The sequence below is a fragment of the Panthera onca genome, chromosome C2, assembly GCF_046562875.1.
Source record: "Panthera onca isolate mPanOnc1 chromosome C2, mPanOnc1 haplotype 2, whole genome shotgun sequence".
NCBI classification, from domain to species: Eukaryota; Metazoa; Chordata; class Mammalia; order Carnivora; family Felidae; genus Panthera; species Panthera onca.
Genome location: NC_138347.1, coordinates 69,521,084 through 69,539,362, shown reverse-complemented (window position 1 = coordinate 69,539,362; position 18,279 = coordinate 69,521,084). Strand labels below are relative to the sequence as shown.

At 45.3% G+C, this 18,279-nt stretch overlaps 1 protein-coding gene across 7 annotated transcripts in view; it reads right to left on the bottom strand.

Moving 5' to 3' along the window:
* The window catches only part of KALRN (kalirin RhoGEF kinase), a 668,576-nt gene that overhangs the window by 592,873 nt on the left and 57,424 nt on the right, over positions 1 to 18,279 (bottom strand). The window contains exon 1 of one of the 7 annotated variants that reach the window (XM_060639749.3): positions 11,276 to 11,464. The exons of 4 other annotated variants lie outside the window; for them this stretch is intronic. In XM_060639749.3, coding sequence (XP_060495732.1) covers positions 11,276 to 11,342 — 67 coding nt within the window. In that variant the 5' untranslated portion in view covers positions 11,343 to 11,464. Of the gene's footprint in view, positions 1 to 11,275; positions 11,465 to 18,279 lie in introns of those variants that run through there. 2 more of the 7 variants (XM_060639751.2, XM_060639746.3) reach the window with 2 other exon arrangements.

Genomic DNA, 18,279 nt, shown 5'->3' with positions numbered 1-18,279 from the left:
CTGTCTCTAACTGAGCCCCCTGGGGTGAAAGGTCTGTGTTTTACCGGGGATGAGAGTTTATAACCTTAATTATGCCTTGAAGCATTTGGCTGTGTTCATCCTGAAACTTCCAGCAGAAAAAAAGAATGTGGTTTCCATTACAGTGTCACTGAGGGACTTGTACTGGGGTTGGGATCATTAAAATGAAAACACTGATGAGTAAGCCATGGCATTTTGTCTCCAAGACTTACGTCCTTCCTCCACCCCTAGTCCTGTACTTTATTTTGAGACAGGCTTAAAATAGTCCATAAAATATGGAGCTCATTATCCCATCTAACAGATTTCATTTGGCATGAATGTAGATTAAAAGCCCCATGCCAATTCTTCCTCCTAGCCTGAGTTTATAAGAAAGACACTCCTCTGACTTTGCTCTGGGCTGGGTTCTTTAGAACTCAATACTGCAATAGACCAGGAGAGCCAGGAGGTGCCACTTCCAACTCCACTTGGCTTATTTTTCATGATAATAACAAGGGAGGATGGAGAAAGAAATACAACCTGTTTGGGGGCTCTTAGAAATTTTGCCTGGAGTCTTAAGATGCTGGATCCAATCTAGACACCCCTCAAACCCATGAATTCTCCATCCTGCCCATTCTTCCACATACAATGACTACATCAGGGATGCTGAGCTTATTAAAGGGGGCAGGATTGGAGGTTGAAACCACAGGGAATATAATGAAAAGAGGCCTCTCTAGGAGTTTTTGTGTCCTGCTTTCATATGCAGGCTCAGCCAATAACTAACTGCATGGCTTCAGGAACTGAAATCCTCTCTTCAGGCTCAGTTTCCTCATCTCTTATATGAGAGGTCTCTTCCAACTCTGTCTGTTCTTTTGCTGAGGGTACAATTATGGAGGTGAAGAGAGTGAGAAACCAAAACCTCTTCTCACCACTGATCTTGTTTGGCCCAATACCACCTCTTGAACCAGTAAATTCACTTTTTATCTGATAAAGCTCCAGCCTTCTCTGATTACACCTTTCCTCTGAATCACTAGAGCGTTTGCACTGCATTTTCTCTTACCGGGAATGCCCTTTTCCCTTGCTGTACCCAAATCTTTAAAAATCCAAATACTCATGGGCGCCTGGGTGGCGCAGTCGGTTAAGCGTCCGACTTCAGCCAGGTCACGATCTCGCGGTCCGTGAGTTCGAGCCCCGCGTCAGGCTCTGGGCTGATGGCTCGGAGCCTGGAGCCTGTTTCCGATTCTGTGTCTCCCTCTCTCTCTGCCCCTCCCCCGTTCATGCTCTGTCTCTCTCTGTCCCAAAAATAAAATAAAAAACGTTGAAAAAAAAAATTTAAAAATCCAAATACTCATAAATACATGCTGATGGCTTGATTTATGTCTTTAATGCATTCCATGCACAGGTGTCATCTCCTCTCCAAGAGTTTCCCACAGGACCCAGCATAGGGTTTTGTATCAGAGGAGGGAGGAGGGACTGATCTCTCAATTTCACTGGCAGGCTTATGATTCTCCACTCATTTATCGTTTCCCCTAAACCATTCAATGGCAGAATTTACAGGTGATAGACCTCCCCACCGCCTCACCCCTGTACTTTCTAATTATAGATCCTCTCTGAGTCCCCTCAGCTATCTCATCAATACAATGAGAATAACACCGCCTACATCACGGGGTTGTTGGAGGATTGAATGAAGCAGGTGAGAGCCTATCCAAGGTCTTGACCTAGCCCACCTCTCCAGTCTCAGCCCATAACATTTCTTACTCTTCTGCTAAGAATATCAAGGCCACCTGAACTGCATTTCCTCTTTTTTTTTCTTCTTTCTACTTAAAAATAGCTTTCTAAGCACCTCCTTCTACCCTCTTTCCAACAGAGGAAGCATTCCCCTCCTCCGGTCTACCACTTCCATCTGTACTCTTCCTTCAGCCCATTCCTACCTCCTCCAGGTCACTGCTGCACCTTACAGCACTTATCACAAGCTCTTATTAGAAATTCAACTGTTGCTGGACTTGTGTATTATCCGTCTCACTCACTAGAATGTAAACTTCATGAAGACTTCATGCCTTATTCATGCTGTATCCCCAGAAAATAGCACAGGCCCAGAACATAGGCAGTACTCAATGAATATTTATTGAATGGATTAATAAATCCATTTCTGTATATCATTTTCAAACCTCTCTCTGTCATTGGCCCCACCCCATCCTCAAATACAGTCAGGCCTCCCTTCCTTAACAAAACCATCATTTGACCTTAATGTCTCACCAACCTATTTTTTACCTTGCATTTTCTGACATGGTTCTCAAATAAACAATATGTGCCGGCTGCTGCCTCATCTTTACCATCTCCTCCCACTGCAATCTGGTTTCTCCTCACCAAGGCTGCTGAAACAAGGCTGTGAGTAGTCACCAAAGCCTTCTGTCACCAAACCCCTCAAAGTTGCCCAACCTCCCTGCAAATGGGGATCCCTAACTGTCCCTTCTCCTCTACTCCCATGAATTTATTGTGTCCTGGCTCTCCTCCTACCCTTGGGAATATTCTCCTCACTTGGATCATGTCTCCCCATGTCCACACTTTCCAAGATCAGTCGACACTAATCACATTTCCCCCTATACTGTCTTCCCTGAGCTAATATCAATTTCATGATCACTTTTAGGCCAATAAATCAAAATCATGCATCTGCTACCCTAACTGTTCTCTAGAAACATAAACCTAAAGACGCTGGGCATTATATCATGTTATACTTCTTCATATTTCCAGCACCTGGCACTGGTACCATATTCCCAGTACCTACATTCCCTACTGCCTGGTATGCAGAAATTGTTCAGTGCATTTTTAAATTAAATGCTACTACCCTGCCATCATCTGCCTTTAACCTGACATGCAAGCAAGAATCTTCACAAGGCAGCCCCAACCTATCTCTCTAAACTTAACTCTTACCACACACACAATCCAGGAAGTCTGTACTCTCTGACTTCCATCCTCTTAGTTAAGTACCACTGAAGCTTAACTCAGTGTTGTCCTATTAATCCTACCTGCCACTGTAGTATTTGTTACTGTCTACTTCCCCCACTAGACTATAAAGTCTTATGAATACAAGAATACTGTCTTCTTCAGCACTGTATTCCCAGAGCCTTAATTGGGCACAGCATATAGTAGGCCCTCAGAAGACATTCATTGAATGAGCAAACATTTCTTCTTTCATTCAGACTATTTCTCCCTCTTATGAAATAATACCTGACAGCACCATGTAGATATATTTAGGTACTGCAGGTATATTATTTTGCAGGTATTTGCAAGTACTGTCCACATAGAAGCATGGAACCTTATGACTAGAAGGTATCTACCTTCTAGTAATCCATCATCTGATAGAGGGGTCAACAGAGACTCGCAGAAATTACTGATAGATCGTGGTCTTTCAGGAGTTTGAATTGTAAGCTCTCTAAGGGCAGGAAGCCTACTTATTATCCCCAAATGCTCCCTGCTATGCGTAGACCCTTAGTAGATATGATTACTATTGCCAGCAATAACACCAACAGTATTTATTGCTGTGGCCATTTCTTTGATAACAAACTGCCTCCATCTGCAAGGTGAAGGGTAAACTCTTCACTTATGTTGAGAATCCAGCTGGCATTCTGACCATCCAGGGACACAGCAACCTCACAACCCCTTGGCTATCAGCAATCACTGAATATGTCACAAGAGAAGAACAGGCCCTGGGAGGCCATGCCACACCCAGAAAAGTGCTGCTTTGCTGTTCTCACATCACGGTAACCTCCACCTCACTGGATGGAAACATCACACCTGCACCTCACAGGACAGCTATCGGTGTCCTTCCCCCAGGACTTGGCCTAGATATATCTTGTCTAGTGATCTCACACCACAGACAAGACATCCCAGTGATATACTCTATATGTGCTGACAAGGGAGGTGGACAGGATCCCCAGTTTAACATGTGTGCTGGAGGAAAAGTGAGTGTCTCCCCACCCACCTGTACCATAGCACATATAGAGAGAACTCAGCCCAGATGGGAGTCAGCGGTCCTGGATAGCAGCTCTGTGGCTTTAGCAAAGTACCTAACCTCTGTAAGCCTATTTTCTATCCGGGAAATTGGGACTAAAGTAATCTATCTCAAAGATACATAATGAGGACCCACAGATATAAGACATTAGAATTGTCACATCATTACAGTTCTCTTTTTTTCTCCTTAACAATACCATGATAATCAGTATCTTTTCTTTGTTCCCTGGAGAGTTCAGATACTCTGTTAGCCAAAGTGATTTATTGGAAACAACCCTGAACTAGGTGTCTGGGTGAGAACACAAAGGGATAGTGGGACAAGGACCTAAACTCAGAGAACATCCACTCTCAGGGAGGGGAAAGGACCCCCCACAAACGCACTCACCCAGAAGTAACTAAGCTCATAACAGCAGCAGAAATCTGGGAGGACAGCATGCACCTACCAAGCACTTCTTCAGCTCAGGCACTGCCACACATATTAACTCCTTCAGCGCTCACAACAACCCCGTGAGACATGTCCTGTTACTACCCACAGGAGCCCATTGTGTATCATGGAACGCCTAATCATGGACACCTAAGTGCCCACCTGCCTCCACACAGAACCAGGTATGACTAATTAGGGGAGCCTTTTCGGAAGACATGTGAGTTTCAAGGTTTAGAAGGGGAAGGGTGTGAATTAACTATAAGAAGGAGACGCTTGGGGCATTTCTAGTGGAAGCACAGGAAAATACGGAGCTTTCTGGGCAGATTCTGGAGCGGAGCAACAAAGAATTGTCTGGGATGGTGTTTCCAGTGGTGCTGTGCTCAAACTATTTATTGGACAGGACACTTGGTCCCTTTAGAAAAGTGATCTTGTGCCAAAAGCCAATTAAATAACTATAAGAGAGGGGCACCTGGGTGGCTCGGTCAGTTGAGTGTCTGACTTCGGCTCAGGTCATATCTCACGGTTCGTGAGTTCGAGCCCCGTGTCAGGCTCTGTGCTCACAGCTCAGAGCCTGGAGCCTGCTTCGGATTCTGTGTCTTGTTCTCTCTCTGCCCCTCCCCTGCTCATGCTCTGTCTCTCTGTGTCTCAAAAATAAATAAAACATTAAAAAATAAATAACTATAAGAGATACATATTTGTAACTTAAAAAGCTAAGTTAAAGTAACTTCTTTATGTATATATAGGAATATTCAGCTCAAACGGGAAGGTGATTACAACCTAAATTCCTCTAATTGGAAAATCCCTAGTGCAGGAAGCCATCCAACACTTTTCATACACATGCTGTGTGCTTTTCTCCTTTTTCCCACAGACCATAGGAGGGAAGGAACAAGTCATAAAGGTTGGCACAAAGAAGACATACGTCAAGCTGGGCACACATATGCAACAGTTAACAAAAGCAGGACAAGCCAAAACAAAATGGGTATCCATTTGTCCAGGATCACCTGGGTATCCTACTATCCATGGCAATAGGGACTGGCCACAAGCAGATGGACTAAGCAGAGACACCAACCCTGACCCAGTCAGGGACCAGAGCTGGGCAGATTACTGAGCAGCAAGCAGACCACAGACAGGCCATCTTCAGTGATGGGAAACCAAGGGCCAGGAAGAGGGCTGTAGGCATGGGAAGGATGAGATCTACAATCAGGATGCCTGAGAGACACAGCCATTAGAGCTAGCTGCCTCTTGACCCTGTACTGACTGCACCTGGGCAGAGTCAATCCTTGGATTAGGACATTTAGGAGATGTGAAGGTTGAGGCAAGAGAGAGCAGCTGCACAGGAAGAGGTGAACTTTGGTGAGAAACACAGATTCCTGGCTGAACTACAGCCCAACACTGTGAAGGCTTAAGGGAAGTTACTCTCCTCACTGCCCATCTATCAGAAAGGAGAAAGGGATTTTTGTTTCTCGAATTCTGGGCAGGGCCCAGCTGTTGGGGGCTATACTAAGAAGGAATGAAAGGGGCTTGACATCTGCAGTGATAAACTGCCATCCCAATCTCCAAAGCCTTAGGCAGCCAGAACAGACAGCAAAAACCCCAAAGCAAGCTGGGGCCAGACAACATCCTGCACACAAGAAAAATTTTGTTCCTAGAAATAAGGAAAGTCAATGTTTAGCTAGGCAGTGATAGAAAATGGTTGCAGTTGAAGTTTTTGAAGAAAATTGCATGAATTATACCCAAAAGATTATGTTCTTTTAAATTTTACTCCTTAGTGCATTCCTATGCTTACTCCTGTGTTTACTATTCTCATGTAGTGGCTGATTTTCTCATTTATTTTGTTATTTTGCTAAAGAGGCATTTTTGCCTTTCCTCTCTGGCATCCATGTTACAGGATGGCAATGAGCAGTCCTCAAGCCTGGCTACCATCAGAATCACCTGCAGAGCCCTTAAAAATGCCAATGTCCAGCTCCAGCAAGTCTCACTTAATTGGCTGCGGGTGGTGGTGGGAAGAAAGGAACTGGACACTGCACTCTCTAACAGCTCCTGGGTGATTCTCATGTATATCCAGGGGTAAGAATCAGTTGGTTTCTGGTCCAGAAGCCAAAGTACTGTGTGGTACCTACAAGAATATGGACAAAACACCAAGAAGAAATTAGCAGTCTAAAAACCATGTTGTAAATTCAATGTATCACTTAAGTTTTCCACACATCAGTCATTTATGTACTTCTGACATCATTTAACCATATCCATTACCTCCTACAGTTATTTCCTCAATAGTATTTTAAATCAATTCCATTTTACTTAAATTTATTTTAAAAAGAAACTACTGTACTGAGGATAATGGCAAGGTGACATAAAAAGGCAGGGGCAAAAGAAGAAAAGACAGTTGCTCCTGAGAGAGAAAAGCACTCAAGTTAGGAGGCAGGGAAAGACAGAAGACCCAGGATGCAGGGCAAAGCTGGCACAGGCATGGGGTGAGGAAAATAGGAAGCTTGGAGATAGGTTGGAGACTAACAGAAGAATGCCAGAGAATGGGGTTACAGGTAGCAAGTGCCTATAGGAGGCCGTGCCCTTAAAGAAGCCCTAAGGAGAGGGGTGCCTGGGTGGCTCAGTTGGTTAAGTGTCCAACTTCAGCTCAGGTCATGATCTCATGGCTCATAGGTTTGAGCCCTGTGTCGGGCTCTGTGCTGACAGCTCAGAGCCTGGAGCCTGCTTCAGATTCTGTGTCTCCCTCTCTCTCTGCCCCTCCCCGGCTCGCACTCTGTCTCTCTCTCTGTCTCAAAAATAAATAAACATTAAAAAAAGAAAAAAGAAAAAAAGAAGCAGCCCTAAGGAGAGAGAGAGGCTGTGGAAGCAGAGAAGCTGGGGTCAGAGATGAAGGCAAGGCTGAGTATGAGACCCAAGCGGGGCTGCTAGAAGTGAGGGGCGATCTGAGAGATGAGTGGGGCTGAAGAGGGCCTGCGTTGGATGAAGTGGGGGTGGGGACAGGGGACAGCACAACAGAAACAGACACCAGGCAGAACAGAATGTCTGCTGGACAGCACCAGGCAGTGACCAGCAAAAGACCCTCCAGCGACATCTGTAAATCACCTAAAATCATCTCACGACAACCAGTGGTAGACATTCCATATGGTGGAAACACTGCCAATGCCCTATGAAGAAGGAGCCACCAGTCTTCCCTCTCTTCCTCTTTCACTCCAACATGATTACGCGTAAACAAAGAAATGTAAACCCCCGCTTCGCATGTCAGGTCCCCAAGGACATGCCAAAACTCAACAACCACAAAAAGTGATGTTATTTCTCTTCTCTTATACACTACTCGTGTTTCTTATCTGCATGAGCTCCTTTCTTTCCATGAGCAGCCCTACCTACCACAGGAACCATCTCCTCAGTCACTGTCTGTAAGCACAGAACAGTCAGCAGAATTGACCAACACCCAGTAACAAACACCATAAAAACTGCGTCTGCTATTAACAAAATAAATCATCAAAATAACCATGTCTGAGCAAGTTGGTAGTTCACTATCATATAGGTCCTTACATATAGACTAAAAATATCCTTACACATAGTTAACTACAAGACCTAAAAAACAATCCCTTTTATTATTTAAAATCCTCACCCTTAACTTTTTTTAAATGATGGGGGAGACAAAAGGTTCATCTGCAATCACCAACCAATCACTGTCATTTCTCAGTAAAGTTTATTTCCGCTCCACGATGTGTTCTGTTTCCTCCCCTTTCCTAGATGTGTCAAATCACAGATTCCTGTATGCCCCAGTCACAGCCAAGAGAATGACTCAGGCAGCACACAGCTTGTCGATTATTTCAATTTCCTGGGCTGAGCTCATCATTTCCCCCCTTCTTCTCATTTCTTATCCTCTCCTCACTTTCTTGAGCCCTGTTACTTTCAAGATGACATGAGGCATGACAATAATGAGGGTGAAATGACATGAAATCCTAAAACAGATGAAGGGAGCTAAATTCTGATACACTAAGAAGAGATCTAAGAGAACTTCGTTCACCGCCTGGGAGGACGGGGTTCATCATTCATCCATCCATCCATTCAACAAATATTTACTGAGCATTTCCCATGAGTTATCTCAATCTAGCACGCCACTTGAAATCATGCCATTGTCTAGACAATGTTAGGTAACATTAGCTGCTAGAGAGGTGCTCTCTATCCAAAACTTGTGCTTGAATACAGATGTGAGGGTGCACACATGTACACGTATAGTACTAGGACACCCACTAACCAGAACTGGGCAACTTAACATTCAACCCCAGAAGCCTAGAAATAAAATACCCTTCACAAGAAGGGCTAATTTAAAGCCTCATAGTAAAGAAAACCCTAGAGACACTGTTTATGAAAGACCGTAAACTTTCATCTACAGCCATACATGATGACAAAACATTCATGGAAGAACACACAATTCTGGCAACCAACTTTTGCTATCCAGGGGCACAGGTTAATCCACAAATCCATAAATGTATTAATCTGGCATTTCAAGAATGTTTGACACTTTTTTCTTTTTTTTAATGTTTATTTATTTATTTATTTTGAGAGAGAGTGAGCATGCACAAGAGAAGGGGAGAGGCACAGAGACAGAAAGAGAGAATCTCAAGCAGGCTCCATGCTCAGCATAGATCCCAATGTGGGGCTTGATCCCACAGCTATGAGATCATGACCTGACCCCAAATCAAGAGCCACCCAGACACCCCAAATGACTGATACTTTTACATGCACTAACAATAAATTTCCCCAAAATTCTACAATATAAGTATTGGTATAATATTCCCAGTTTTCAATTAACAAACTGAGGTTCCATTTGAGAGTAAACCATTTATTCAAGGGCACTTGGAAAGTAATGAAGCCAGAACTTGAAGCTAAGTTTGCAATTCATGGATTCAAGCATTTTCAAAAAATAAAATAAATAAATTATTATTATACCTTATACACTAACATCTAATCTCTTCTTCTAATTAGTATCATATGTTAGTTTGAATTTGTTTTAATTCACATAAGTATAAATTGTCTCTAAGCTTCTAATAATTCTTTTTTTTTTTTTTTTCAACGTTTATTTATTTTTGGGACAGAGAGAGACAGAGCATGAACGGGGGAGGGGCAGAGAGAGAGGGAGACACAGAATCGGAAACAGGCTCCAGGCTCCGAGCCATCAGCCCAGAGCCTGACGCGGGGCTCGAACCCACGGACCGTGAGATCGTGACCTGGATGAAGTCGGACGCCTACCCGACTGCGCCACCCAGGCGCCCCATACTTCTAATAATTCTTAATTAGACTTTTCTCAGCTACTGGTTATTCCATACCACCTGCTCCTGTTTTTCCCAGGATGTTTGTAGGAGAGTGAGAATTAACTGTCCTGGTAATAAAAACTAACATTTACGGGTCAGTTTCTTCATACCAAGCACTGGGGTAAAGTATTTCACTTGTAGTTTCTCACTCAACCCTTACAGCAACGCTCTAGGTCAGTGCTATTATTACCATCATCACCCTGTTTATAATGAAGGAAAGGAGGCACAGAGAGTTTAAGTAACTTGCCTGAGATCACACAGGTAAGGGGGATTCACACTTATGATCTTCTTCCCTGTCCCCCAGTCTATGACCTCCACCTGTAAGAAGTTCTGGCTCTCCTAACACTCTCATCTCCTCTCCAGTCTGGGCTCCCACTGGCCTGTTTCTCAGTGCCAGTGAGAGACTGCTTTTCACATGTGTCCTCCATCTTTAATTTCTCCCTGATAAGAGCCCTGGTTCACCTGCTCTGTGCAGCTTTCTGCTTCTGCCTTATACTGACCTCCTGGCATACCTAAGAATGTTCCCAATGGAGATGAATACACCTTGGGTATACAGCAGGGCTTCCCCAGGACCATCTTTTCCATCAGGGGTTTGATCTCATTCTTGCCAAAACCTCTTAAAGGAGCCAAAGCTTTTAAAAATAGCACTCAATATTTTTAAAATTACTCAACCAAGTTAGTAGTGGCTTTCCCTTACAGCAGAGTATCTGAATTTGCATCACATTATCAAGAGATTTAAAACACATTAATATGTGAGGGTGAAATGTATTAAGGTTAGATTAACCTGAGGAATAAAACTGACTTTCCCTTCTCGTTCCACTGACTGCAAATTCTGAACCGGCTCTATCTACAGATAATCCACAAAAGGAGCTGTCCTCAGCACAGGTGCTATATAGCTCCATGATGCTGAAAGGCATGTAAAGAGGAAATGAACACTTACAAAGCACCTATTGTGCACCAGACATTATGTCATGTGTTTTATAGGTATAAATTAAATAATAATTCCCCAACAACCCTAGCAAATAGGTTTTTACCAAGCCCATTTTACAGATGGGGAACCAAGCTGAGAAAAGTCACATGAATCAGCCTAAGGTCACAGAGCTGGTAAGTGGCAGAGCTGAGATCTGAGCCTACATCTGTTTGTTTCCAGCTTCTTGATGCAGGGACCATTCTCCTCGTTACATGGCTTCTCAAAGTGATCTATCAAAAGCCCTGCAACACTTGTCTTTGACTATAGTATGGAGCTTGATTTAAAAAAAAAAAAAAAAAAAAAAAAAACCAGCAAGAAATGAGATGCTGATATACAGATGCTCCCCAAATGGCACTGTGATCCCAATTCCCAGCTGGGTCACAAATGTCCCAAGAAAAACAGCCTGTCTTTACTTTCCATGGGTTGGCTACTCCCCTGTTTCATTCCCTGTTCTCTCTTTTTGCTCCCTGCTCCCCACACTCTGTGTCTTTCCATGGGCATGTTTCTGCCTCTCTCTCTCTTTCGCGCGCACGCACACACACACACACACACACACTCACTCAGGAATACCTCGATCCAGCAGCCGGAGCAGGCGGAGATACCAGAGATACCACTGGTCCCAGAAGCGGTCCGTCATCCCACCCTGAACTCATCCTTCACAGCCAGTCCCTCAGCAGAGCCTCATCCCACCACCTCCGACTCGAGGAGGCCGGAATTACTTGATGCTGGGCTCACACGCAGCCTGCTCTGAGCAAATGCCTGCCTGTGAAGACAGCCACCAGTCCTCCCACACAGAGGCTGACTGTGCCGGAGCCGTTTCACAGCAACAAAGGAACAAGTGCAGAACACCGCCGCCTTGTGCAGACCTAGTCTGCAGGGGCCCAAGAGGAGGTCAGAGATGTGGGGGGCGGGGCGGGGGGGAGGCAGGGAGAGCTGTCACAAAGAGGCAAGGTTAGAGGTGGTCTTGGGAATGAAAATCCACATTCTAGGTCATGTCTTAAATTTCATTCCAGAATACCTCAACATTCTGGCTTTCCCTGCCTCTCACGACAGAGGCCAGTGGCTCCCTTAATAGGACTGGGGTGGGAAGCCAGGAGCTCAGCCATCCAGGATTCCAAGGCCTGCCCAGAAGACCCAGAGTCTCACTGCCTCACTCCACAGGGACCAGAGACACTCCTGTCCAAGAATGCTAGACTCACATGAGCAGAAAAAGGCCACAGCCCCTTACTCCCTATGTCCATTTGTGGATCCTTTTATCATGGAGATAGCACAGGCTCTGGAGTCACACAGTCATGGGTTCAAATCCTGTTACCACTTAATAGTTGCCTGGCTTCAACCAAGTTTCTTCAACTCCCTTAGCCCCAGCTCCCTCCTTATAAACTGGAGAGAAAAGCATCTGCCCCACGGAAACATTGTGAGGTTCCCAGGAAAGGAAAAATGTGCCATTTCTGGTATAGCACTCAATGGAGAGCAGTGCTCAAGCATTCATCCTCCTGACCTCTCAATCCCTCTCCTTCACACCCACATGTCCGTACATTCCACGGTTTCCTACCTCTCTGCCTTTGCTCCTGCTCTTCCTGCCAACAGCATGGCTTCCTCTGATTTTCCCAATGTCTAACTCAACTACCGCATACTGGGCAGCCATCTCTGGTCTTCCCCTTTATATTCCATTTCACGTTCTCCTTGTCTAGGACTCTGCTGCCTTACTTGATCATAAACTCCACGAACATAGGAACTGCTTCGTAATTATCGTTGTGTCCCCCAATGTACTTCACATAGTGCCTTGAACTTTACAAGTGCTCGAGTATTTACTTACTGAATAAATGAACAGGCAAGTGAGTCTGGGAATGCCACACAATTTCATTCTCATGGCAAGGAGAGGAATGCACTATGGCACCTCAGTTCGTGGGCACTGGCTAAAGCCCGTAGGAAGATGATGGGGCTCCCCATGCCTGCCCTGCTGGGAGCCCATTCTATAGTGGACTGGCCACCCATGCAGTGAGGCTGCACCCCTAGTGACTGGGAGTCCTGCTCACAGAAGTGAAACCCAAGGGGACTCTAGCTTCTGGGACCACTCTGTCCTCTAAGCCTAAAAGTACCTGGCAGCCCTGTGCACACCCATCACAGCTTTTGTGTCAGCTTCAGCCAAACCAGTAATGCCTTCTCACTGTCCTAACAGAAATGTTAGCTTCCCAGGCCTTCTGTTCTTCATTGGGCAGCCGGTGGGAGCAATCCTCCCTCAGTCCTCCCTTCCTGGGAGCTTTAGGCCCCTGAGCTGAGACAGGCCAAAGATCCTGACAGAACTCAGACTGAGGCGGAGGCTGGGGGAGGGTGGGGATAAGAGCTAGGAGGGAGCCGAGAGAGTGAGCGCAGACACAACCTCCCCACCCCCTGGCCCCTGCACCAGCACCACCCTGCATCGTGGTTCCTTCTGAAAGGGCAGTAGTGGGACTGAGCAGACAGACTGCCTGGAAGCCACCTCTCTGGCTCCAATAGTATTATTTTGTTATTACCTTAAATGGACAAGACTCCAGCCTGTAGTTAACACAAGAATGCAAGCCCCTCCTCTCTCCAGACAGCAGTGCACTGACCCCGGAGGCTCCCCCTTCCTTCCCAAACAATAAAATCCATCATTCAGGTGTAGCCAGTACTTTTTTGGCTCACAAAGTACTTTCATATCCATCATCTACTTTGGGTCTCTGAACAGCCCCACAAGGTCTGTAGGACAGGGATCATTTTCCCCAGTCTACTGAAGAGAAAACCCACATTCCAAGAGGTTAAATAACTTGCTTAGAGTCAAATGCCTAGTAGGTAGCTGGGCTGAGAAAGAGATATGTACCATCTGTGTCCTCCCAAAGAGAGTTTCTGGGGCTCTGGAATGTTCCCCGAGGAACTGTGACATCTTTCCCAGAGCCATGGAAGCCCTCACAGTAGGGCAGGGACTGGGGAAACATGGCTACTTCCCAACAGGATGTCCCTCCGGGATACAGATGACATACCATGGGCACAGGCTGAGGTAAGCAGGCCTCATTAATGGCCTTCACCTTTCTCTTTAGCTCCTGGCTGTGGCTGCCAAGGGAGAGCGTCTCCTAAGAAGAATGCCAAAGGGGGCTTTCCAGAACACAACTTGGGAGAAATCCGAAATGGAGGGTGGGAGGTGGGAGAGGGGCACACATGGCTCTCCCACCATGCAGGAGACCTAGACAGAGATGGGCTGTGGCAAGACAGTTCCAGTGACTGTGTGGAACGGTGTGAACAGGAGTACTCTATCCCATGTCCCACTTGGGCTAGAAGAAAGCAGCTGGCCCTGTTCCCCTCCCTCTAGTAATCAAGGGCAATTCCACACAGCCTCAAAAAAGAGAAAAGAATAAAAAAAAGAGAAAGGGAATAAATAAAGCCTCAAAAAGAGAAAAGGAATAAATCTGTTAAAGAACAATATGGGTGTAAACACCTCCCCACACAACTATGAACCTAGAAACATAAGCATCACCTGTTGGGTTAGGCCCAGGATGAACCCATTCAGCCAGGAATTTTACTAAAATCAGCTCTAACCTATCAAGCTGGGCTCCTTAGAGCTCGCTGGCCCACCACTGCTCATTTCTCCAACCCCCACAGAGCCTCATAAGCCTTAGTGTAAATGCAGCACCTCCAGAAGTTGAATAAAATGTTCCAAGAAACTCTGAGAGTTTCCATTTAGCTGCAGTGCAATTAGAAAGGACAGAGTATTGGCCAGGACAGAGCTTTATTAACTTTTGTTGCTGTTGTTTTGTCTTAAACAATGCTTCCTCAGTGGCTCCTTCTTTCCTCATGATCAAAACAAGCATGGCCATTGCCATTGGCATGGGCCCTCCAGCCCACCTACCTGGCTACAGGGACATATTCTCCAGGGACAAGTAGCATCTTCAGTCCAGCAAACAGCCTGTCCATTCCAGAGGACTGATGCCCATCTGGAGGATCACTGGTTACTCAATGTCACATCATAGATATGATGCCTTCTCTTCACTGATCCTTCTTCTTAACTTGGCACTGTTCTTTCTCCCTCTCTCCACCCACCCCAACATGAAAACACTGTGTTCCCGATCAGATAAAGCCAGCACAGTGTATGGAGCAGAAGGCAAACAGCACAGAGGGAGGAGAGAACCAATCATGTCCCAAATCTTTCCCACTCATCTCCTGGGACAATGACCACCAATCCCACAGCAGCACTGGCCAGCTCCTTGGACACACGGGGCTCTCAGACAAGTGGAGGCCACACAAGAGGTCATATGGTAGCATACCAGAGTGGAGACAATCCGTCGACATGGCGTTCTTCCCCCCACCATGCCCCAGGAAGTGAGCTCCATCAGGCTGCCATTTTGCCCTGCAAGCTGTGCTTCAGTTGCAACATGAATCAAACACTCCAGCAGACACCATCCCCAGCCACCTCCCACACCACTTCTGTCCCCTTGGCGATTAGCACCCAAGTGTTGAAGTGAGCCTGTGGCAGCACATTCTCAGCAACACCATCTATGGGATGGGAAGGACCCCCCACCGCCACCCCAGTCTCTCCTGTGAGAGCCTAGTATCCCCAGGTGAACAGGCTCCTTAGGTCCGCACCTGAAGACAGCACCTATGACAAGTATCACCTATCACACTGAAATTCAAGTCCACCTCTCCCAAGAGGCCTTTTCCAGCTAACCCCATTCATTCTCTACCTCAGAGGTTCTCAAAGTTTAATGGGCAGCAGAATCACCTTAGAGGGTTTGTTATCCATGCAGATAACTAGGCCTCACTCCCAGAGGCCTGCATATTTAACAAGCTCCCCAGATGATTCTGTCCCCAGCTCTCCTCTCTTACACAAGGCACTGACTTCATTTAACTCTTCTGGTTGAATTCTAGAGTGTACCCACCTCCCCATATACCCTAAGAGTCCAGTAGGCAGGGAGTTTCCGAGTCTCAAAGCAGACTAGAGTGTCCTGGATGGTAAAGGGATGTCCTACCTCCCAAGGTCCATTAGAGGGACCCAAACGGAGGTGTTGAGACGCTGCTAGCCAGAAGGCTGGGAAATCATCAGTCTCATCTCTCTCCGCAGGCTCCAGAAAGCATTCGTTCTGCCTTGGCTCCACCGCACATCTGTACAATAACTTTAAATGTCACCTCAAATATCAGGCCAGGCAGCAGGAGGGAAAGGCAGAAGCTAATTAGCCTGTTTGCCCTGGCTTTTTTGTCGCTTTCATCCTTGCTCACCTCCAACCTCTGCTGAGATCTTTAAGTATCCGTTGGCTGGGGAGCCCCCAGCTCATGAAGACTGCACACAACATTTCACCACACGAGGTTCTAAACCAAACTGTTTAATGGAGAAACTCCCTTACCTTGCTCTGAGTATTTATACTTCCCCTACCCCCACCAGTCAACAGAACCCCATGTTGCCCTGAATATCCAACCACAGCACACCATCCCCAACCCCCCCTCCCCCCGCCCCATGCCCCAAGAGCCAGACTCATCCCATCTTTCTCTACCTCTTCAAAGCTTTCCCATCCCGGGCATGTGAAGAGTATCATGATAATCTCATCCCCTGTAAGGTCTTTATGATGAGATCTTTACATTTAGGCCCTTGGGAAGTATTTACATTTTGGCAAAAGATATTGCTTCAAAGGAAGTGGGGGGGGATGCAAGCTCATAGATACAGAGAACAGACTGGTGTTTGTCAGAAAGTAGGGGAGAGGGCAAATGGGTGAAGGCGGTCAAAAGGTACAAATTTCTAGTAATAAAATAAATAAGTCACAGGGATGTAATGTACAGCACAGTGACTATAGTTAATAATACCATATTGCATATTATGAAAGTTGTTAAGAGTGGATCTTAAAAGTTCTCATCACAAGAAAAAAAATGTAACTATATATGGTGAGTGATGTTAACTAGACTTATCATGGTGATCATTTTGCAATATATACAAATATTGAATCCCTATGTTATATACCTAAAACTAATATAATGTTATATGCCAATCATATCTTAATTTTTAAAAAGGAAATAGAAAAAGTAACATGGTGTATTTCTACCATCATGGGAGATGCTAAATTAACATTTTATTTTGGGGATTTTTGTATATGTACATGTTCTGATGACAAAAAGCTTAATTTGTACCAATTATGATCTGGAATGACAAGTAAATTTATTCCATTGTTAAAGTTTTTTTAATGTTTATTTATTTGAAAGAGAGAAAGAGAGAGAAAGTGGGGGAGGGGCAGGGAGAGAGGAAGACAGAGACTCTGAAGTGGGCTCTGTACTGACAGCAGAGAGCCCGATGCAGGGCTCAAACTCACAAACCATGAGATCATGTCCTGAGCTGAAGACAGCCTCTCAACTGACTGAGCCACCCAGGTGCCCCAAATTTATTCCATTGTTAAAGAAAAAAAAAGGAAGGGCATGGAAGTCCAGGCCTTAGATAAGCAGAGGTGGGGATGCACACTGGAGGCAAGGAGGAGATTCCAAGACTATCTTCCCTAAGTCTCATAGATATTAGCCTGTTAGGCCATCTTGATGAAGACAACTCACAGGAGCTGGTGCCTCCACTGTTCTCCTTAACTCACTCCCATGACCTCCCATTTCCTACTCAGAACATGACTACCTGGTAGGTTGCCTTCTCTACAGCACCTACATTATAAAGTAGTTTTCCTTGAAGACAAAAAAGAAAAGCTAATCAATACTTGGAGAGAACACCTCAGAACCCAACCCAAGAGGCCTAGGTAATCAATCCAGAGGGTTCTTTATTATCTCCTGTTTCCCACAGCCAGTATGGTGGTGCCTCCATCTTACCTCCACTAAGAACAGTTTCTTCACCCATCAAGAGAGGTGGTATGACTCAAAAAACTAAAGGCCACCTCAAGCTTGGGGTCCATTTACCCTGGTGAGGTTTTTCTTAACCATTTCTCTCGTCTCTTAATTCTCACAGTTCATCAACACAGAATCAGGAAAACCTAAGTTGTCAGTCACCACAGCAGAAACCTCACGCCTCACCCAGCCCACAGGGAGCCCCACTGAGGAGAATTCTCTCCCTTCTCTCTCCTGTTTTCATCCCATGCCTTCACCATCTCCTACACGAATTTTTCCAAATAGCCCCCCTCCCCTCACCCCCCCCCCAATAAAATCAGGCTAAATAGGCACCAGGCTATAATGACTGGGGTTGATAATAATGAATGTGAAGTTAAACAGGATCAAAAAGAGCCCATTGTCCCATTAAAGAAATATTAAATTTTGGTTAGCATGTATCTAGAACTAAACATTTTTTTCTATATTCTAATGGGTTTTTTTCTGTGAGTGTTTCATAGGGTAATCCACTATCACATCAGAATATTTGACTCACATGAATACCCTTACCCACCCACCCCTACACACACCCCAAGGATAGATAACCATAGTAGCTACATACTTCCTTGGCTTTTATTTTCAAAAAGAAAAGAATCAGTTGCCATCATCACTTTACTTCTTAGCAAATGAATTCTGCTTATGGTTCTCAAAAATAACTAATTCCTGTAAATCTATAAATAATCTCTTTCTAATCTGCTTATACTGCTAATTTGAAACCTTCTAGT